The following is a 23,599-nucleotide window of genomic DNA, read 5'->3' on the forward strand; positions in this document are numbered from 1 at the left end:
AATAACTTCAGCTGAGTGAACTGGAACTGATAAGTTCCTTCTAGCAAATTCTTATTGGTTTTAATTTGCCAATAGTGTCAGATCTGCTTACTTTTATCACAGTGTGTATGTATGTATGTATATATATATATATATATATATATATGTCTCTGCATGTATACATATGTATATGTAGATGATAGATAGATAGATAGATAGATAGATAGATAGATAGATAGATAGATAGATAGATATTTTAAAATCAAAATTGTTAGAGACTTAGTACACTGTAGTACATTTTACAGTTTAGCTGAGTATGTTAAAAGCATGAATCTGTTAGTAAGTTTCAATATGAACATCAAGAGGAAACATCTGAGGCCATTTTTATTAGAATAGCGAGGATAATAATAGTACTTTATGAAGCGTGATTAATAAAAATTCCTGAACAAAAAATTAGGGTTCAACCTGAAAACCAGAGAAGCAAAGCAAAAAAAAAAAAAAAAGAAAGAGCCAATTGCTCTTACCTCAACCTCAGTCTAAAAATGGTGATTCTGGCTCCAGGAATCTCTGAATAAGACTGTGAGTGAGAGCCATCTCCTCTCATTTTATAATTCTCTCTAGTTCTAGGATTAAAGGCGTGCACCTCTAGGATTAAAGGCATGCACTACTCAGTTTCTATGGCAACTAGTGTGGCCACTGGGATTAAAGATGTGTGTCACCACTGCCTGGTCTATAAGGCTGACCATTGCAGCTGTTTTACTCTCTGATCTTCAGGCAAGCTTTATTTATTAAAATTCAAATGAAGTGCCACTACAACTTTAATAATAGAACTCTAAATTTATTAGTGTATAATACCAGAAATCCTATTATTTAATCACTTTGCACTATAAACATCATCACCATTGTCTTCATCTTCTTCAGAATCCCTCCATTGCAAATAACAGGAATCAAACCTTAAGCTGAGTAGGTGGTCGTTAGTACCTACCTGCTCAACAAGTATTTCTGGTTATTAGTGCTTTGGGGTACACAACATAATTGTACTTACTTGTCTTCTTGTAAGTAGAGTATATCATTAGTTCTAGGGTCATGAGCGGACAAGTGTCCCTTTGGGGCTATGATGTTTGATTGTGAGACCATGCAGAACTCATTCTTTATATGCTCCTGCCCCAGCAGCCCAGATCCCTGAGTAGACTGTAGTAGGTAGAGACCTTGCAACAGCAGGAGTAAATCATATGCCTGTGTTGTGCCCAGCCTCTGAGTCTTGGCTTGTTTGTTACTGCTGCATGAGCTAACTTACCCTAACTAATGTAGACAACTAAAATCACAACCCATTTTACTCATTCAAATTAACTGAAATGTCAGAAAAGCAATTTCCAAGCTCGTTTGCAGGTGATGGTAGCAGTTTTGAGCCCTCACTGAATGGTTGAAATTATAATTGTGGCAGCTCCTAATAGCGCATGCTCACGTGACAGTTCAACTGGAAGTGGTGTGGTGTTCGAGGATTCCTACCAGCCCATCTCTTTTTTCAGAGAAGAAAACACCTAGCTGCCATTGTCCACATGTTTCTCTTACATCTTACTGGCAATATTGAGTCTTTTGTCTAATTGGAGATGAATTGGTAAGAGAAATGGTGCGTTCCAAATACTGATTTAATTGGATTATAATTCACTCCGTCCCCATGCCTCTAAGGAAGTAGTCTATTATTCATTAATATACTAATCTCTATGTGATAACCAAATATAAGCAGTATTCCCTTAGTAGGTTAAGAAAGAATGACTTTTTTAACAACCTACAGAACTTTACAAGACCAACAGCCTTCTGCCAGAATAGAAGGGAGCTTCTTAAAGGATGTTCTCTGTGCCTGTGCATTTTGTTACAGTAGGGATTTTTAGATCCACCACAAAGAGGCAGGTATATTGGTAAAACACTGCTTAAATGTTATAATGGATAATATGAATTTCTAAACACACTTGCTTAGCCACGCTATTAAAAAGGCATCTAATGTACACTAGAGTATGTTAATAGGAAGACTGCATAATCATTAATTATTACATAATCATTAATTATTATCCCGTTATGGTTATTCCACTTTAAGCAAAAATTAAATAAATAAAGCTAAAAATCACTCCTAGCGCACAAACTGCATAGTGGTTCCCTTTGTTCTAAGATAAGAGGTAGAAAATTTCTTACCAGAGCAGGATGATCTAATCTGCTGTTCCATTATGATGGTGAAAAATAGGCACAGTCTGCATTAAAGCCATAATTCCAGTTAAAAGCTAAAAGCAACCGTCTACCTCACACTTCTGTCATGCAATCAGGCAGACAATGGGAGAAAGAGCAAAACAAATTCATCTTCGTGGAACACGCTTTCTTTATTAGTGTTTGCAATTCCAGTGTTAATAGCACAGGTGTATTTAATTGCCTCCAAATATTACAATTCAAATCTATTCAGCGTTCAAAATAGGACCCGGAAAGAAAGTTTGGGCTTTGTCTCCCTGTAAAGTTCTGTAGCTGAAGGTTGACTTTAAAATGCCCAGGAAAATATAATTTTTTTCATTTCTTGTCATTGTGCGCCTTCGAGATTGGCATTTGAATGAAAAAGTCCATTTGCTTCTTAAGCACAATGTCCTGCCAACCCTCACCAGTGTTTAATTGTTTGTACCAAATTACAGTTTCTACTTAATATTTTATCATGCCCTGTGATGATACTATGTATTTTTCTTCATGCTTTTGTTCCAAGATCTTTGGATCCAAAGAAATATACCACTATTGACAGTATTGGTATCCTTACAAAAGTTCTGTAACAATGGGAACCCTTCTTTGAAATACAATGTTGCTCTGTCTGATGCTGAAAAAAAAAATGCAATCTACCAAAACCAATTAATCCTCTTATCTAATTTGTTTGTCCTATTTGATAATAGCACCCAGAGGTACATATGCATATAATATGGTATCATTTAATGTTCTCATATATGCCACAATTCTTCCATAAGTGAACTTAGGAACCCTCAGATCAGAGTTTGCTAATCGGAGCTTTGTATACAGTGGAGATCATGTTCCTAATCAGACCCTTCTAAGCAGTTTTCTAGGAACATGCCTGAAGGGTTCTGGCCATGACAAATAACCTTGAGGCTAACATCAGAGACATTTCTTTAGCAGATACACACAGTGTGTTAGAAAATTCATCTCTATCTGAAGGTAGAGACAGCATTTCATCAGCTTAGCATCTGACTTTATTTTGCCTGTCCCTGTGGATCACAATTTAAAACAAAAAAAAAAGAGTTCTTATTTTGTTTTAAAATGACTGGTAGTGTCTGATGTCGGGCGTTTAGGTTTCTTTGTTTTATTTTTCTGACTTAGCATCTTGTCTGACTTTCAAGCAGCCCACGTGACAGGAGAGCCGTGAACAGATGAGGGAAGTTGCACTTGTGTCCTCGTCAGCTTTTATTATTTCGGTCGTGTGGGAACAGCTATTGTCACTGGAGTGAGAGGTGTGATTTTAAGCCACATCTCCCTGATGATCAGTGAGACTGGTTTTATTTTCATATACTTGGCCATTTGCATGTCTTTTGAAATGGTTGTCTTTAGTTCTTTGACCTATTTTGGAGGGTTTTGATGGTCAGTTCTTTTGGATCTTTACTATAGTCTCAAGATTCGTTCTTTGTCAGATAAATAGTTTGTGAATATTTCCCTCAATTCCTTGATGAGCTTCAGCTTCCTCAATGTAATTCCATTTTTCTATTTTCACCTTTGTTACATGAGCCTTTGGTGTTCAATCTAAAAACCAATAAATAAATGGAAAACCAAACAAAACAAAATACTGGCTAAACTAATGGAAGTTGCGGGGAGCACTAGTGTTGGGTGAAGTTTATCTCTTTGGAAAAGAGAACAGATATAATCAGTGCTGATTATGGGCTTTCTCAGCACCCAGAACTTTGGGCTTCTTCAGCTGGGTAGCTGTAAGTAAAATCATACATTTATCCCTTTTACTCGAGTTGAATTACAATGTTTGATGGAATTGAAGTCTGTGGGATCATATGGGGAAATCCTTAGCAAAGAGCTGAATGCAAGCTTGTGTGTTCTTTGAAGACAACTCAAGAGTGTAAAGAACCGAGGGATGGAAAAGGAGCCAAAGTGGAGTGGGAAGAGAGATGAGTTGTTAGGACAGAAAATGCTGGGATGAATGACAAGCAGTTTTGATGGTGAGGAGAGGGTGAGTTTCATTGTCTTAGAAAAATTCAAGCTTTGTGCAAACGATACGAAGAGCATAAATCAGTTTCACCGGTCTGAATTAATTTCTCTCCATCCTCTCCTTTGTAGCTACCAAAATCTTTTACATTCTTCTGATTAAAAGGAAGACAGTATCTGAAGAAGTCTAATATTCATAGTTCTACAGGAACATACAATTTCTAGCTCTAAACTTAAGACGGTGTTAGCCATACACTCACGGGTCTTAATTTCACAAATCAAATATCTAACATTAAATGGAGTCTGCTGTAAATTTGACATTGTCTAGTACTCTTGGGCTTAAAGATTACATTAGGCATATAAAGCAAGGCAATGACAAAAGAATGGACAATTCTGGTCCATTCCAATATAGACAGATTACATACATAATAATGCTACACAATGAACATTATGGAATAATGCTTCTTTGGTAATAAAATCCAATTTAATGAGCTCAAAATAACTATTAGTAAGTATTTACAAATCTTCCCTAAAACCCGGATTGACGTCTGTGCTTATGTTTAAGCATTTCTGGGTCAGTTACCAAAAACTACAAGACAAAATTATGGTCTCTTTTAGTGTACCACCTCCGTGAGCTTTGTCTTGCTTGTGCTTTAGGTAGTATGTAGAATGAAAATCTCCATTCCCTTTCTTAGCTTTCTGGCGGCCTTCTTAACGTAGCTAAACCCAATAGACCTCCCTCCATTTTACATTCTTCAGCCAATGCTCACATTCTCTTCAGAAACTGAAAATCAAAATTTTTACATTCATCTGAATATTGTTAGATTATTTTCCTGGGAGAAAATTTTTAATGGAAAGTCTCATTTTTCCTTTAGTTGATTTGAGTCTTAAGCCATTCTGTTAAAGAAGAAAAGAATAATTTTATTTTATTGAAATATCTGTCACATTGTGAGATCAGATGAAAACTGTCTTCTGGATTCTTCAGATTCTTAAGTGCTCTGAAGTTTCATACTTGCTTATAGATTTCCCAAGCAGATGTAGTAAGTTAGTGCGCTTGAGTTTAAACCACAATAGGATGTGGTGTCACCGTACACAATGGTCACATGACAGACAGCACTGTCTATCAACACCCTCCATTCACGTGAGACTTGGTGATCTGCATTGGATACATTCTCTCAAACCTAAAAGCATTGGTTGCGTGAGTTAAAGGAAGCCCCAATCCCTGGTCTTATGTCTTCAATTTTCCACTGCTATGCTATGCTTATTTATTTTCTGTCTCCTTTCTTTGGAACTAGGTTCTTAGTTCTCATAAGTCTAAGATTTCTCTAATATTCAGATGTTCACTTCAGGCTGGATTAACTCCATTTACATTCCCATCAGGTTGCAGAGGGTACAGCAAGCCAATTGTCTTTCCCTCAACTTTTAAGAGAGAGGAATAGAATGAAGTTTTTACAAGAAGCCTAAAGAATCACATACGATAGAATATGTGTATCTAAATATTTTAAATATTTCCATAGTACTTTTATTATTTAAAAATCTATTAAATTTTAGAGAATAATTTGATATCTAGGTTTTACTCTTCAAAATGTCAACGAGATATAATATTTATTAAATTCCCTGTGTGCTGGATGTTGACATAGAATTTCACATAACTCTCAAAATTACCATTGTGATCTCATTCCTACTTTTCATGAAGTTAAATTCTCAATGAAGAAAAAGTTCACTCCGTTTTAAAGTCAGAATCCTCTCACCCCAAACCTCTAGCACTTTCTATAGCATATCGTAACAAGTTGAAGTAGAATTAAACACTATAATTAACTTTGAGTTTATTGTTTCCAAGTTCCACATTTATTAAAAGTCAACCCCAAACATTCTTTTAACTCAAAATCATAACACTAACATGATGCCAAAGGAACAATTAGTCCAAATCTGCTCAGGCTAGATTGTGCTTCATAATGAAGTAACAGAGCCCTCAATTGTAACTCCACAGATACTTTAGAAATATATTTTCCATTACTGTGTTTTGATCATAGTCTGACAAGTTGAGATTAACAAGTCTTTATCTACTTTTCCTTTGCTGTCTTCAAAGGAACCCATTTCACTTCATAGCATAGTTGGAACATTGCCTGGAAAATTATAAAACATCTCAAAATAACTACTGGCTATCTTAACTTTCTAACAAAATAGAAACTTATCTAACTTGAGCCTCATGACTCTTCTGTGATATTTTTCTAGCCGTAGGTGTTAGCATCTGCTGTTGTAAAAATCTTTAGTGTTATCTGGTAGGGCTGAGGTAAGGAATAAAGCCAAGATCACTTTTTGCAGTAAATATTATGCAACCATGCTGCATGACCAACTTCGCAGGCTGCTGGTCTTGATGAAAGAGCAGACATCTCTAAGCTAACATTCGTTTCATGTTTGTAGCCTTGAGATCAGATCTGAGCCTCTCACCCACATAACCCCATAAATAAACCTGCTGATCTCTGCCGACAGTGTGGGGACATGGGACTGTGAAATGCTTTCTCTGCCACTTTCTGGAGGCTGTTGAAGCTGAAATAGCTCAACTCTTCTCCTGGAAGTGCTCTGCCATTCCCAATCCACTCACCTCCTCCTCCGCAGCCCACAAGTTGTGCTTCTCAAAAACAACCAGAAAAGGGGCTAAAGAACAGAGTTGCTCGCAAGAGATTCCTCAGCTCTGAGCTCTATTCTTCTTTCTCATCTCCCTTACATAGCAAACAGACTTAAGGCATCCCAAAGTGGAGGACTGGTATGGAGAGCAGCCAACAAGGCATGGGGGCAGCATGGTGCACTTCAAGGAAAGCTAGGAAGAAAAGACTCAGGCGAATCTAACCCAGTTAACACAAACCGATAGCCACTGGCTCTTTGAACAGTCTCTAGAACGCAATCGTAATCTATGTTCCATTTGTCACAAATGCATACGAAGACGTTAGACAGCAGTGACTAAAGAATTCAGCACACGCACTCACTACTTATAAACAAACCAGTGAGCTACTTCTCTGGGTGAGTGCTTATCACACACAGTCACAGACACACACACACACACAGAGATACACAGGGAGAGAGAGAGATACACACACACAGAGACACACACATGCACAGACACACAGATATACACACAGAAACACATGCAGATACACACACAGACACATACACAGAGAGACACGCACACAGACACATACACAGATACACACAAACACACACAGACACACATACACAGACACACACAACACACACAGAGACACACACAGAGATACACACGCCACTCCATCTCTGTGTTGCTTTGTTCCCTCTCAAGATCTACTTTCCAGCCCTTTTGTGACCAGCACTCCAGTATTTTCTCCCTTTCTGCTCAACAATGTTAAATGTAAAGTAAACATTCTTTTCACAGATACGAATTTGACCCTAAGTCAAGCAATTTGCCCACATTTTTGCCACCTTTTAGTCATTCATTTAAAGACGTTAACAGGAACTTCAAATACCAGCTTTTACATAGCTGGAAAGGCATTGGCTTAAATGTATTAAGCAATCCGTCTACTGAAGTTTTCTAAAGAATTTTCAAAAGCCACCCGTCTACTGACATAATTGCATTTCTTGTGGGCAGTAACTGGATTTCAAGATACTGTAAGCATAAAAGCATAATGTAAAACCTCTGCAGTCGGTGACCAAGTTCTGACTTTAATCATTTTATTGATGTAAACTACAGAAACAAAATATAAAACACAGCTATCCCTTCCATTATATTTCATAACTTTGATGTCTTAGTAAAATCTTTAATCTCACTATTTTACTAATTCATATTAAAACATGATTGTTATTATTATATGAATTAAAATATGAGTTCATATTAAAATATGAACAACCCAAGAACTTTGGATTACTGATCCTATTCTAGTCAAAACCAACAAAAGAATATTGTAGACTCCTGTTTTCAAAAAAATTATGAGAAGAGATAACAGAAAATAAGGGTTTTCTATAAAAAGCAGGTATCTTCATTGGAACAGTTAGAATAGGAGGAGACCAAATGCTTTATCCTAAGTAATTTAAAATAATTTAAAAATTCAAAGCAGTAATAACTAGAAATCGGACTAATTTAAAGATTCTGATGGTTCAAAGGACTAAGCCTGGGATTGAGCCATGATGATTTTTTTTTCTAAGACTCAACTAAGACTTGCATTCCTTTCTGTAGCTTCCTTGGACCATCATAAATAAAGGTAATATTGACTAAATGAGATGATAAACACAAATATTTCCTAAATTATTCCATGGATGCATTAAGTGGGATTTTTAATTTTACAAAGCTCACTAATTGAATGGCAGTAAATATTTATTAGTAATAAGAATAGCAGTGGGGTCAGTTTCTCACCCTCAAAACTCTTTACCAGTCCTGGAGGAAGTGTAAAGCTACACCAAAGTACATCTTGCTGCGATTCATACACAGCACAGCATAAATATGTGACCTCCAACATCATGGCTGCTGTGGTAAAACGTTATCTCAGATAGTATTGCCTAGGGAGACAAATTATTGAAGCTACAGTGAGATACATGTTTCTTTCCATTACTTAATATTTTAGCGGAGCTTGTGCTGCTTGTCGCTTCAAATGACTCTTCTTATTCTCCTCAGAGTTTGGTTATTTTTCCTATGATTTTTCCATGAATTGCATAAGAAGTATCAAAATGCCTTGCCTTTCAGTTTTTGCCAGCAATCTTTGTTTTAAAATGTTGCCCTGACATTCTGATATATCCGTAAGTCAGAAGGTGTTGAAAGCATTGGAAGCTAAGACACAGATAGAATACTGTCCATATTTCATCAAGATTACAGAGGAACAAAGATAAACAATGTTTTTAGTATTTTCGAGTTATAAAATTTATTAGAACTTATTGGAAATGATAAAGAAATCTTTAAAATCCCTCTTTATGGTATTCACTATTATAAATGCTTTTATATTACAAAGCCACATATGACAAATCACACATAGGCTTAAAACTTCCAACTCACATAGTAATAATAAATATGAGGTCTATACAGGAGAAATGACAGGATCAAGACATTTGGCGATTTAAGAGGGAGAGCTTAGAGTGTATCTATTACCTATATTATATTTACCATAGTCCTATTGTTATGATCAGTAATAATTTTATTTTACATTCCATTGATTTTCGAGTAGCTCAAAGAAACCTGGTAGGGATATTCTCTATTTTACAAAACTAAACGGTTCTTGGAAACAATAAAATTGCTTAGTCAGTTTTCATTGTGGTCACAAAAGAATTCGGAATATATGGTAAAAGAATCAAAGCTGGCTCACAAAACCCTCAGTCTGAGCCCAACTCTACTAAGAATTGTGTGTCCAAAGCAACATCTCAGATCCTCAGTGTTCTGGTCTGAAATCATGAACTAATTCTATCTCCCTTAGTCCTTCCTTAGTTTGATATATAAGGTCAAACCAGTTGAGATGATGTGAAAGGATTTCAAAGCAGGGAAGAGCCTCCCAAACTAAAAACTAGTGTACTATCAATGCAGGTTTTACATGGGAAAGCCATTTTATTATCACAAATACACATTCAATATGCCATATTAGTAGGGAAGTCATTTTGGAAAAGTCATAGATGGACCAACAAGCTTCAGAATCATTCTGTGATCTCTGAAAACTAGAAATTTTCCTGAAGTAGCTGAGAAACTGTTATATCTTTGAAGTTTTATCAAGCTTTGACTGAGCTGTTGAAAGGACAACAGGGTGCCATTTAGTGGTTTAAAGGTGTTTAAAAGAGCCATGTTCTCACAATATTTAAGAAGGGCTTTCTCTGTCTCTAATTATTCTTTATAATTCAATAAGCATTTGCTGACACCTTCATAGAAGCAAAGGAAGGGGAGAGACCGTATCACTCCAGGTAGCTTCTCCCATGTAAAAACAACAGTCGGCTGAAGGAAACATGTATGAATAAATTATTTTTATTTCTAAAAAGTTAAAAAGCATAAATGAGTGTGACTGAAAGACAGGGCAAAGGGTTAGTGCATGTTATTAGCCAGAGAGACATTTAAAATAACTATCAAGTGATGATGAAGAAAAGAAAGCAAAGAGAATTTCATATTCCTAGTAGGAATCTATAAGAACCATTAAAAATAAGTATGATTCACTCAAGGCCTTGAGGTCATGTGCTGACAGTCACAAGGCTTCGATGGACAAACTCCAAACAAAAGAATAAATGTGTAAACAGAAAATAATAAAAGGGAAAATCCACCATGGACAAGAATGACTAGATAAGGAAGCTCTTTTAAAACAAGACCAGAAATAAATCAAGGATTGTGGGGGTTCTACCAACTAAAGAGAAAGTTTACATCCGAGAGCCCATAAAACAAAAAGAAACAACACTTTAGCTAGGGAAATGGACGTGTGAAATTGTCATAGAGAGAAACATATTGAAAGGAACAGGAAACAACAGTGTGAGAAGAAAATTAATGTTTGGTCGAGAGCAGTAGGGATCCATTGGATAATCAAAGTGAAGCATCCTGGGGATACCTAGACAGGCGAGGAGCTTTGGTTCTCCCTGTGGTCTACCTGTCACTTTGTGTGGTGATGACGTTAATGAGCCTGGCACTTCTTTCTTATGGCTGGAATACCCAGGCAACCAGTTCTCCACTCAGGCACAGCTGCCATACAAATCTCCTGCCAGCACAATCAACTCTCCAAGTTTCACGGATTTCTAGAATGATGCTCTCTTGTCTCTAGGATAAGCACAGTGTACTGGGGGTGGGGGAGGGGGGAGAATTCTTCCAAAAAGCTTGTGACACAACTGAGTAGAACTGTGTTTGTTTTTTATCTGTAGCCATGCCCTTAAACTGTTAAAAGAGCAAGGAACATATTGACCTCTTTAGCTGATGGGCCTCTTTTTCATAACTAAACTTCACGGTAATAAAATTAAATTGCTGAGAAAGGAAACAAAAATTGATAATAAAATATTGAATTACCCACAAGTTATCAACAGGAACTGTGTTCCATTCTTAGAATATACTATTTCCTTGGGCATCTTTGCCAACACAGAAAACAGATTAAAGAAATTTTGAACCACTTCAAGACATCAAAAGAGAAGCAATATGAACTTTTTTCTTATGTAGAATTTGAGAAGACATTAGCTTCTATAGGGGGAAAAAACTAAATAATAACTTGTTTTTAGGTCTAAACTTAGAAGTCTTAGAAACCTGCTAAAAGGTCCACAGATAAATGGATTTCCCTTTAGCAACAAAATTGTGTTGTCTGCAGAATGATTGAAACCTGCTACGACCTTCCAGAGGCCCCAGAACTGATTAGGTAGGCAATAGCCTTCACCCCTGCCAACTCACCTGGCATCCTTCCTGTTTACCAAGATACTCCTCCCAGGAGCCTGCTACAAGCAAGCTGCTGGCCAGACCTGCACCTTATCTAAATCCTCTACAAGTTTTGACTGCCCTAAGACCAAGGATCATTTTCCACATCAATTTCAAAACTTCCAGTATTTTGAAGATATGGCCTTATCAGTCAAAGCAGACTATTATTACCATAGACGGTGCAGAGAATTTTTTGATTAATCCGTGTGCAGATAGAATGGCCATCGGTCAAAACTAATGATGGCATTTAGTGAGAAACATCAGTGCTGTGAATTATTCCATGACATATATGAATTTGATCAACAGCAGAGTAAATACTGAAATTAGATTAAAAGATGGAGCCCCTGGTAAACCTTTGCTAAAGAATAGCTGCGACTTCATGCAATCTATGCTTGCTGAAGTTCTCTGCGTCTGAGAGCTGGTGTACAAAAAGGGACAGAGTCCCCATTTTATTAAATTTAAATTTTATTTGATGCATAAAACAAGGCCGCAATTACTACCCATCATCAGAATGTAGCTGGAAACACCATTTAATGTGCCCTTTCTCATGTCCTGTCCTGTTCTCAGGCTTGTGTTTGTTAGAGTTACCCAAGTAGAATGAAACTCTTTAAGCCTGTTTTCTCAGACTTGGTCAGCAATCCTCCATCATGCCAGGCATTGGCAAGCCATGGGTATAGCCGTGGTTATAGACAAGCCTACCCGTCTCTCCTACAGACACCAAAGTGGACTTGCTCTGAAAAGTCCAGGTATGGTTGACATCCGTACCTATGATAACTTCTATAGCATATTGTGTGAACAGATCTTCTGGTTTGTGCTGTCAGTGACAGAAACTGGGAAAGGAAGCAGCTGTGTGGGGAAATGCACACAAAAAATATAAAAAAAAAATATTACTATGCGTGCAATTTGGTGAAGGGCTTATGAGTGTAGGGCAAGGAAAGTACCCTCATTTACTACAGTTAAAAAGGAGTCTAATGGAGATTTTGATATCTTTATCCTGCTAAGTGCCTTGTTTCGTTAATTAGATTGAAACGTTAGAAACCAAAGGAAGGAAGGGAAGAAAAGGAGGCAGGGAAAACATGACGTCCTCAAAGTAGTATTTTCATGGTAGCAGGCAAGGCTTTGGAACATAGTTCAAAACTCACCTCCTCCGTGCAGCCCTCCTTGAATTTCAGGCCCGTTAATCATTTTCTTTCCCAGCTGTTACAGGAACAGCCCATCAGCTCCACTGAATCTTTGACTCTGGGTTGCCTCCTCTCTTTCTACAGTTTTTTTGGAGGTGACAATTTCTAAGCTTCTAGATGCAGGGATCATTCTGTTCTCTGTCCTCTACGCCCACATCCCTCCACAATTTGAACATTCAGCAGATTGTCAATGAAAAGCAAATGACAAGCTAACTGGCCAACTGGATAAAAGGCTAATACCCCACTGAATGAACGAAAGGTTAAATGATCCTTGAACTTCGTCAATCAGTCAATCTTGGTGAATTTTGCCTTGATGCACTGGGTAAAGATTTAATTTGGAACCAGTGGTCTCCTAAATGCAGTAATTATGACCTTGATCATGATATCAAACACTACCAACCATATTTAAATTTATGCACTCAAGCAGATATGTGTGAGTGCAGGCACGTGCACATGCGCATGCAAACACACACACACAATTATGTTTTTCCCTTGAATATTTAACACTTTTAACAAACTCTGAAGGGAGCATATCATTACAAAAGGAGTTCAAAACCCTCATTCTAAAAAAGCGAGGAAGAGAAAATGTATCAAATACCTAAGTGCCAGAAATTGCCTTTGTATTCATTTTAGCTTATAATGAGAAATCCTTCATTCTGACTTTAGTCTGTTCGTTTTCATATTCAGTTATATGCTCTATGCTGTGTGTACTTTTTCAAATTCATATTTTCTATTCTGTCTCCAGGGGTGACTAATGATATCCTAATCCATGTATATCCAGTATTTTTTTATTTTTTCCCACCTGCAATTCTGTAATCTATGAAAAGCTAAAATATACAGAGCTTGCTTTGTTTTCTGTCAATCTTTATACGATATTTATCCTTGTAATTTTTTTTAAAAAATCACTCATAAACAGTTTCCAAAGCAAAGCTTTGAAATAGATTCTTTTTCCTACAAGTTAGTAGCAAAATTAACCATTTTTATATTGTATTATTTATCTTGGAGAATCATAATGCTCTAGAAAGATGACAGATAATTGGAGCAAACTAGAAGTTGGCAAAAAAAAACTTCAGTGATACATGAATGTACAAGTCTGGAATTTACTCATAAAATGCATTACGGAGATGTGAGTGCAGGAGCGAGGCTTTCATTGGACAAATAGAGATGTAGCAATTATAGAAAATACCCGAAGTCACTGCTAAGTTTTTGCGGTATCCATAGCAACAAAATTACCCATGTTGTATTGAGGTCTCCGGCTGCTCTAAGACTAGTGAAAATGGGCAGGCTTATATTTCCCAGGAAGGAAATAGCAGCAGCCCATCTAGGGGGGAAAAAAAAGAACCTGAATTTAAGGTGATTTGTTAGATAATGAATGATAATCTAGCTGACACAGAATTCAGAGCTGTCTATAAAAGCAAAAACCAAACTTGAGAGATTTAAGGAAAACACACACACACATACACACACACAGTGAGCTATGGCCCTGAACTAAACCAAGATCCAAAAATAATAAGTCCATAAGTTGTTGTATTGGCCAGGAAACAAAAGCCGTAAAAGGAGGGAAGAGGAAAAAGGAAGGAGGGAGTTAGAGCTAAGGAGCTAGGATTAGGGCACCCCAAGAAAAGCCAGGGGTGGAGATCACTGGAGAGTTTTCTTACTTCCTACTGAAGGAACAGAGCATGGCTTTGTGGGTTTCTACAGGTTATGCACTGATCTCTCGATCACTCCAATTCCTTTGAAAATTCGAGGTGGAGAGCTACCTACCGAAGCATCCCCTGGGCCACAGCAGGGTTCTCTGTATGAATGGCTGATTCTGTGAACCTGGGTGTAATGTATTCTGATGAGTAAGCTTCAGATCTGGGAGCCCAAATGCCCAGTGAAGTTACTGGGGAATGCTGAAGATCTTACTTCGAAAAATGTACACTGTGCAATAGCTTTATAACCGTGGCAATTTTAACTTATAATTCCCGATCCTATATTAAAGAAACAGGCATGAAAAAGAAGAAATTCTTCAGAGTTCCTTAAGTAGATCGTTTTCTTTAAAATTTATTTTGTGCCCAAAGTCCCTTGGAGAAAACAATTGATGTTTTTTGATATCACTATGGTATTTTTGTTGTAGAGAGAATAGTTACTAGTTGATTTCAATAGATAGGCCCATGCAGCCTAAATTTATCCACAAACCTGTTGAGCCATGTTGAGTCCACCCTAAAATGCATCGTGTTCTGTTCTTGGAGCCGAGGTTAGCAAAATGAGAAACTACCTTCCCTTAAATAAAGCGAATGACATCTACCTTATGACATAGAAAATCAAACAAAATAATAAATGAGCAATATTAGACACCCCCTGCTTAATTTGTCTCCCAGTCTTGAGAAAAAAGATCCTGCACAGAGGAGGTACGCACAAATGTGTTTAGTTGCCTAATTATGTGTTCCACTATTCAGTTTATACCTACCTTCATGGAAGAGTAACCTTTCTTGGGGAGGGGAACAGTTGTATTTGATTTTCCAATAACAGACCTATTTATGCAATTTTATTTCAAAATTTTAACTAACATTTTCATTGTGTCTGTGTCAATATCGACGTTCACATCATAAATACTCCACAAAAACCTACGTTTTAAATCAGTAAGAAGTGTGTTTTCTGCCTACAAAGAGGATATATTAAAATGTTTTCCAACTATATGCAGATTTAAAATACTAATTACTATCTTAAGTGATTTTATGCCAGCTTACTCTAAGCCCCCTAATATATTACATCATACAGTCAATAATCCCATTGGGTTTTAACAAATTTGTCTAGCTATTTTATTTATTTTATTTAAAAATGCTAATATTCATGGTAACCCTGAAAAGTAAATATTAGATGACTAAAGAGAATAAAGAGTAACATTCCAAAAAAATAACACACCTATGCAAAACTTAATGGTGGGAATGAGCAGGGATGTTCCTATGTCCTTAACTTGTCCGTGGCTTCCAAGAACCAGGATGTGCAATGCAAGTCATTGAGGGACTTTTCTTCTGCCTATCCCAGGTCTAACTTAAGCTATTATTAAAAGTTTTCCTTTAGCTTCATTCTCATGTATCCATTTACCTTTAGGTCAAGAAATATTGGAAGAACTAATTATTTAACTGGAAAATTAAAAATAATATCCTCAGAGTTTTCGTTCTTGTGCATTTTTTTTCCACTGAAAGCTTTTGAGTTAAATATTAAAATTCTGATTTGAACTTTCATCTGTTGGTAGTGGCTGTGATAAGCAGCAGCTGAACACTGTGCCAACAGCAGTGTTTTGATGGAAGGGTATTTATACCAAGGAACTTGCTCCTGGCCACACTTCAGGCAACTGTTTATTTGCTTTATTGGATTTTTTTTTCCTTTAAAGCATCCTTTTAAAAAGGCCTCAGTACTAGACATGACTTTTCCCTTTGTATGCCTTTTTTAATTTCTACATTTTTAGCTGAACAACCTAAAGACATTTAAATATCTCATGACACTAAATTGATTGAGTTTTTCTATGTAAAATTCAAGTGATAATGAACAAATTTGCTGTGACGATGAAAAGAAATAGTGTGGCTAAAATCATAGCACAGAGGTTGAACCATAATAAGGAGATTCTCAATAATCAAATTATATTCCATGAGGTTTGCTCGCTATACTAAAAGTGAACGACTGAATAGTGAAGATGGTGTTTCTTTAATAAATGCACTAAATTTAAAATATTAAATTTAAAATATTAAAATATTAAATTTATATTTAATATAAAATATTAACTTCTCTATTTAATAGTAAAAGTGTATGTAAACACTGTATTTAAGTAATTCCATTTGTAAAAATGGCTACTCCACACAGTCTCTGTGGCACAGTCTCTGTCGGCTATCACGTTCAGCTGTTTAACTAAAAATGGCTATTCCTTTACATTAATATTGCCTTTGTACAAAATAGCTAGAGTAAGTTTTTTTTAATGTCTATCTATATAGGCAGTAGTAAATTTGAGGAAAATTCTAGTAATTATATTCAGTAATTACTATATTAATATATTATATATAATATAATTATATAGTATAATATTCCCTATTACATGTATTAAAATTAATTCGCACATTAGGTCAACTCAAAGCAAATACGGCAGTCAGCAATGCCTTAAGAAACAAAGGACACACAACGAAACTTTTCCAGTGGTGTGAAATTACCTTCCAGCTGCACTCTTTCAGACTTCTGTGACCCCACGGTCCTCTCTCTTTGACTTTTTTTTTGATTAAATAATGTTCCTATGCTCTCACCGCCTATTTTCTTTTGTGTGAACTTGTCAAATCATCTCAGTCTTGTCTTTTGTAATTTAAGGGGCCTTTATGCCGCTCTCTGAGAGACTATCACAGAAGTCCGACTGGGAGAACAATTTGTGAGATTTAGAATGAAGGGCCATTATTAACATTGTCTTGCCTGCGTTCAACACACAGCTACCTGTACCACACATGGCAGGACTTTAGCTCAGTCATCAGAGGCAGAATGTCTAAGTGGAGTCTTATGAATACCATCATTGGGTGCAGGTACTTGCATTGACTTCCCCTTTTTTATAAAAAGCATGATTAAAGAACATTAGGGAAACGTGTTAATGTGTGTACATAGCTCCATTAGAGAACCATGTCTTAGCGTGTGTACATAGCTCTACTGTTCACAGGAGTATTTCTGTAGCTATAAACATGGTATCAAAAGCGGTGATTTTATATGTCCTCAGGTTATAATCTAATAGTCAATAATATGCAAAGTGAATGTTCTTCACTATAAAGCTTAAACGCAGAGAGTGCACGCAAGAGTGGTTTTTCTGTTTTGAAGAGAGGTTAATTTTAAGTGTTTTTACTTTCTCAGAGTACTCCTGACTTGTGTTCAACAATCATTGGCACTAATGATGTTTATGCGGCTCAAAGAAAATGAGGCTTTTTCTTACTCTTTCAGTGCCCAGTGCCTTTTTATTATTACAAAAGACAAATCTAATTACTTCTGATGGATTTGAAGAGCTGCAATTTGAATCGTGAATAATTCCGTTCCAGAGAAACTTAGAGCTCAAATGCACCCATGAAACTTAGCTTTGTGTAAGCCAGTTATACATGGATGCTAAATAAGGAAATATTTTAGCTTGTAGCAGTTGGACAGCTCTCATAGAAAGCTCTTTATGTGTGTGTTTTTGCTATATGCTTTGTTATGTTAAACATAGTCTATAGATCAGTCTCTTCTATTATTACCTGAAGCTCATCACTTCCTCCTCTCTATCCCCTGTGTCTTCTCACTGAGCTTTGATCCTGATGTCTATCTTTCCTCTGATAGCCCTCTTCCTATATCTCATGTCTCCTAAGGATTCTTAGCATCATTGAATCCTATGCCTTGAATATAGAGAAACTATAGCACTAGTAGGTGAGCCCTTGCTGTGAGCTGGCTGCCATTGTAGGCTTTTTAGTAGTTAACTTAACCAGCCAAAGGAAATGGATGCCACTATATTATTAACTTGGTAGAGAAGAGAACAGGAGGAACCATTAAGCAATCAGGGCAGTCACATCGCCACTACCTGGCCAAGCCCTATACATCTCTCCATGAGCGCCTCTCAAGGCACCAAGTACTTATCCCTTGCCTTCAATATGGTCATACCTTTGACATTTCATTTTCTGTTTGTGTGATTAGTGTCTGCCCATTCGACCATGCCATAACATATTAAGATAATGCCTAGGGTTTGCTTGATGAATAGTTACGGTTGATGTGAACTAAGCTTTTGCCATGCTGGACAGCATCTTAATACTGAATTCTCATAAGACCCACTAAGGTACTTATCAATTTTACCACTACTGAACAGGTGAGGAAACTGAGGCAAAGAGAGGATTTGCCAAAAATAAAAGAGCATGTAGAGGATAAAACCAGTGTTCAAACTCAGGAAACTGCCTGGGGAGCTGTGCTCTACATAAAGAAAGACAAAAATTCACGGAAGAGGAATGTGGAGCACAAGGGAGAGGTGGCATGTGATGTGTGTAGAGGTAGAACAGTCCGTGGGGGCTGGAGAGATGGCTCAGAGGTAAAGAGCACTTGGCTGTTCTTCCAGAGGTCCTGAGTTCAATTCCCAGCAACCACATGGTGGCTCACAACCATCTGTCATGAGATCTGGTGTCCTCTTCTGGCCTGCAGGATACATGCAAGAAGAATCCTGTATACATAATAAATTAAAACCTTTTTAAAAGGGGGGAGGGGCGGCTGAAGAACAGTCTGTGCCCTGGCCGTGGAGCCGCTAAAACCCAACGGTACAGTACCGCAGGAGCAGAGCAGACACTGGGGAAATGCAGCCACACTGGATTGTCTGCTGCATTGGGTTAACCAGTTCTGTTGCTAATGTCCATTTATGTTTCTTTTTCTCTTCCAGTGCCACCATGGGCCTTAATTGCCATAGCCATCGTTGCGGTCCTTTTAGTCGTGACCTGCTGCTTTTGTGTCTGTAAGAAATGTCTGTTCAAAAAGAAAAACAAGAAGAAGGGAAAGGAGAAGGGAGGAAAGAATGCCATCAACATGAAAGACGTGAAAGACTTAGGGAAGACCATGAAAGATCAGGTAAGGCGCATGCCCCTTATTGATTTGTTAAACTCTTCGGCTAATAAGTCACCAGTGAGGGCTCTGATCTTCTACGCCAGATGCTCACGCAAATGAACAACTTGTGGTTACCATTTCTTTTGCAGAGATGCTTGACAGTCCTTTCAGTCCCTTAAAGTGTAGTGGAGAGAGGTACAGTGGGGGTTTTTTTCTTCCTTGATGATACACACGCACACATGTGCACACACATGTAAACGGAGACTGCTCCTTCCTTTCCCAGACACTCAGACCTGACTATTCATACAGAAACTATATTATTAACTATAACACTGTTTTGATGATAGCTTAGTCATATTTCTAACTAATTCTTATATCTTAAATTAACCCATTTCTATTCATCTGTGTATTACCATGAGGCTGTGGCCTATCAGTAAGTTTCTGGCATCTTTCTCCTTCAGCAGCTACATGGCATCTCTTGACTCTACTTACTCTCTCTAGGTATCTCTTCCAGCCCGGCTAGATTCTGCCCTGCCAAAGGCCAAAATGGCTTCTTTATGAACTATCTGTAATAAAACATATTCACAGCATACAGAAGGGAATCCCACATCATACACACACATATACACCCCCAGGGGAGGACTCTGTGCCAGCAGGTGTGGCTTCGTGAGCTTGGCATAATAAGCTAATTCCTGAGCATTTATATTCCATTGCATTAGCCAACCTTGATTGGAATTTGAAAGAAAATGTAATCAAGGTGCCTGAGTCCTTTCCCTCTCTGCCAGGGCCTCTGTCTGACCCACCCACGGCACTCTGGCTCTGTTAAGTAGCTTCATCACACTTAGTAATTGCCAACATTGCCACACACCCTGCCCGCTCAGTCATCAGTTGCCAGAAATAATGAGTTATATGTGGTGATGGGGGATAGGAAACAGTCCTAAAGAACAAGATGGAGCTAGAAGACAAAATTATATTTCCTCAATTAGTGATCATAATCAGACCCACAATGGTGTTGATAAACTGTGTGTCCGAGCTGTCTTCCATGCATAGAAATGCTATCTGGGTGGTCTTAATGTTACTGCCTATTTTAAACTAAGTTAGCTGGACAAATTAGCCAAGGTGACACTTCATAAAAAAGTATTAAATGTGTCTTCACTTTTGGAATAAAAAAATACATATATTAAATGTTTCTAAAGAAAATTTAACTCATGAAAGGACAGCAAAGATTTTTTTCATAGAAATTTTTGTAATTATTGTTTCCTATCAGATAGTTTAAATGGTTCTACCTATTCCCAAATAGAAAAATGTGTAGGCAATTTTTCCAATTGACTTACAGTATTAATTACTATTAATGGAATCATTAACACATGAACTTAAGGACAATTTGATCAGGTGTTAACACAAGCCGCATGGAAGATGCGTGCAGCTCCCTTCTTCCCTGCACACTCTCACATGCTTCCCCTCTTTCCCAGTGGGAGTTTAAAACTCCTCGAAGAACCTGGCGGTGGTGGCAACACCTTTAATCCCAGCACTTGGGAGGCAGAGGCAAGCAGATCTCAACGAATTCAAGGCCAGCCAGGTCTACAAGAGCTAGTTCCAGAACAGGCTCCAAAGCTACAGAGAACAGAGAAACAGAAAAACTCCTCGAAGACACTGTAGAGTCTATTGGAGCAGTTTTCCCAGGGGCCCACTTCTCATTCCCTGCAGTTTAATTTGCATTCAGAGCTGTATGTGCATGGACGGATGGATGTGAAGTCTAGTTTAACGCTCAGAGAGCTTTAACCTGAGCTCAGGGTAGCAACGGTTCAATTTGTCTGGCAGTTTCTCATCAGTTAGAGAAGCTCATGATCAATTTCAGGTACCTAAGAAGGATTTTTCTCTTCATTTAATTTGTTAAGTAGATACTCAAATTTAGGGTTATAACAAGTAGAATTTAACACTGATTTTTCTTCCTCTTTTATTCATTTGGGTTTTTTTAGACAAAAATCATAGATTCTTTAAAAAAACATTTTATAATTAAGTATAGAAATAATTGCCCTGGATGAGCATGGCCTAGAAAAGGGATGTTATTTTAGCAGTATCTTTGAAAACAATAATTTGAATACACAGTGCTATGATTTTTATGGTTATCATAAAACTCAATTGTGATCTTCTTGTGTCCTTGAATTAACACTTAAAAGCTTTGATAAATGTTAAATGGTAACTACAGCATTCTTGTCTAGGATAAGGAAGTTACATTTTCATTTGTGGATTTGTTCTGTATGATGTAATAGTTGTAATAGTATAACTATTATCCCCCTTACACCATGGAGAAATGACCACGAGCTCACAGATAGACTAGGTGAAGACCTATCTCCTGCTTTATTGGATGGAGATGGGCAGAGGAATATGAATCTAGTAATGAATTAGTATGAAAAGGTCAGCAACAGTTTATATTAACTTCCTGTCATAACAAAGTATTTAGAACTTCAACCACTCTAAATGGTTTTAACTACCTTAAGTCAAACATTTTATGTACTGTGGGGCTTTAGCTAGGTATGATTTTCAATTTTAGATGTATAGAATGAGATATATTTGGAATAGTGAAATTATCATGTCCCAATGATAATTATGTAACCGCAGGGTATGTTTCTATCAATCCTTACTAACATAGCTAATAGCTTACGAAGATGAGGGCTAAAGATGAAAACTGGATGCGCCGATTTTAGGAGGATTATCTGCCACGTGGTGTCCCATGATCCTCCAAATTATACCGATGAAATTCACTTTTAAACACTGTGCTTTTAAAGTACTTAAAGCATCACATCACAGTGAACATGGGGAAGAGAAATAAGGCCAGTATATGGCTCTCTTGTATAAAGTCAGGACAGACAGGAACAGTTGATGGATGTACTCCTAAAGCGATATAGGCCTGAGGGCAATCAATAAGTTTTTATTACTTCAATCCATTCCAAACTCCCAGAAATTCAAATTTGAACACTCACGGCTATAGATCTCTCTGGAAAGGTTTTGTAACCTTTAAGAAATAATCCCTTAAAATTCAGCATTGACTTCAGAAGTAAACTCTAGATAGTATGTTTAGGATTCATATTTAGTGTTTTTTTTTAATATCTTGAATCTTGAAATCACTAACTATACAGGGGAGAGGATAGCCACTCATAATCGTAAGCTTAGAGCGGTCATTTCTCCATGGTTTTCACTAATGTGTGTGGATATTTTAATTTTTATTTCTTCCTTCTATGTCCTCCTTATCTGTGTTATGTCTCATGACTGTTCTGGACTGTCCCTTGCGGTAGGTTTCTTCTGCTACTAGACATTTCTAATCAATGCTGGTGGCCGGGCTCCACAGCTGAGGGCTTACCATCTTGACATCAAAAGGCTGAACCCAACTGATCTGCAAAGATGAAGTGTTTCCTTCTAACCATTGCTAGCATGGGCTAACTAGAACAGGATTGGAAAGATTTTGCATGGATAGAGAGAAAAGGAAGGACAGTCTCTCACGCTGTCTTTCTGCATGGCCTTACCAAATCCCATGTGAACAGCATAATTTCTGATGGCTGTGGGCTAGGTCACTTTTGAACGCCAAAGGAAACCATGAGCTGGTCCTTCTAAACCTGGGAACTTGATTTTCTAAAAAAAAAAAAAAAAGGCCTGATGTTCACAACACAACTTCCCTCTTAACAATTTGCCTGACTTCAGAGCTTCTGGGCTTACAAGATTTTTCATCTGAGGGATTTTTTTTTCCTATGGAGGAAAAAATATTGCTCTCAAGATATTATAATAGCTACTGACTTAATAGGTCTGAATTTAATGTGATGGTACAGGGTACATCTTGATGAAGCTCAGCCTCTGGGACAGGAATAGACTTAATCACTTCAGTGATGAACAGAAGCACTGAAAAATTATCAAAAATTTAGCCCCATTTCATGCAAAATAATTGCAGAGATGGTCCTGCACCTTCTATTCTGGCAAAAAAAAACACTTAGGGTAAAGGAGATTTAATATTTCAACTATTTCAAATTGCATTGGGCTGAAACATGATATATAAAATGTCAGCTCTGAAAAGGGACTTTTGAAAAACTATTTAAATTCATGATTATTTTTAGTGTGACCATGGAAGGGCATGTAGGTATTTTCAGTCAGTGCATTAAGGAATTTTCTACTCTTTAAAAAAAAAAATCAAACTATTGCAGGGAGGCAAACTTCCTAATTTGTAGTTTTCTATACACACCCTCTATGACAGTGCTAAAGATTCTACACACCTAGGTTCTCAGGGACAAACGGAGTCCACTGTCTGAAGTGTTTGAGCCAG

The 23,599-nt window shown here is 37.3% G+C and overlaps 1 protein-coding gene across 3 annotated transcripts in view; it reads left to right on the plus strand.

Moving 5' to 3' along the window:
* Positions 1 to 23,599, plus strand: part of Syt1 (synaptotagmin 1) — a 492,018-nt gene that overhangs the window by 331,665 nt on the left and 136,754 nt on the right. For all 3 annotated transcript variants that reach the window (XM_075954765.1, XM_075954767.1, XM_075954766.1), the window contains exon 5: positions 19,127 to 19,311. In XM_075954765.1, coding sequence (XP_075810880.1) covers positions 19,127 to 19,311 — 185 coding nt within the window. The remainder of the gene's footprint in view (positions 1 to 19,126; positions 19,312 to 23,599) is intronic.

The sequence above is a fragment of the Microtus pennsylvanicus genome, chromosome 20, assembly GCF_037038515.1.
Source record: "Microtus pennsylvanicus isolate mMicPen1 chromosome 20, mMicPen1.hap1, whole genome shotgun sequence".
Lineage (NCBI taxonomy): Eukaryota > Metazoa > Chordata > Mammalia > Rodentia > Cricetidae > Microtus > Microtus pennsylvanicus.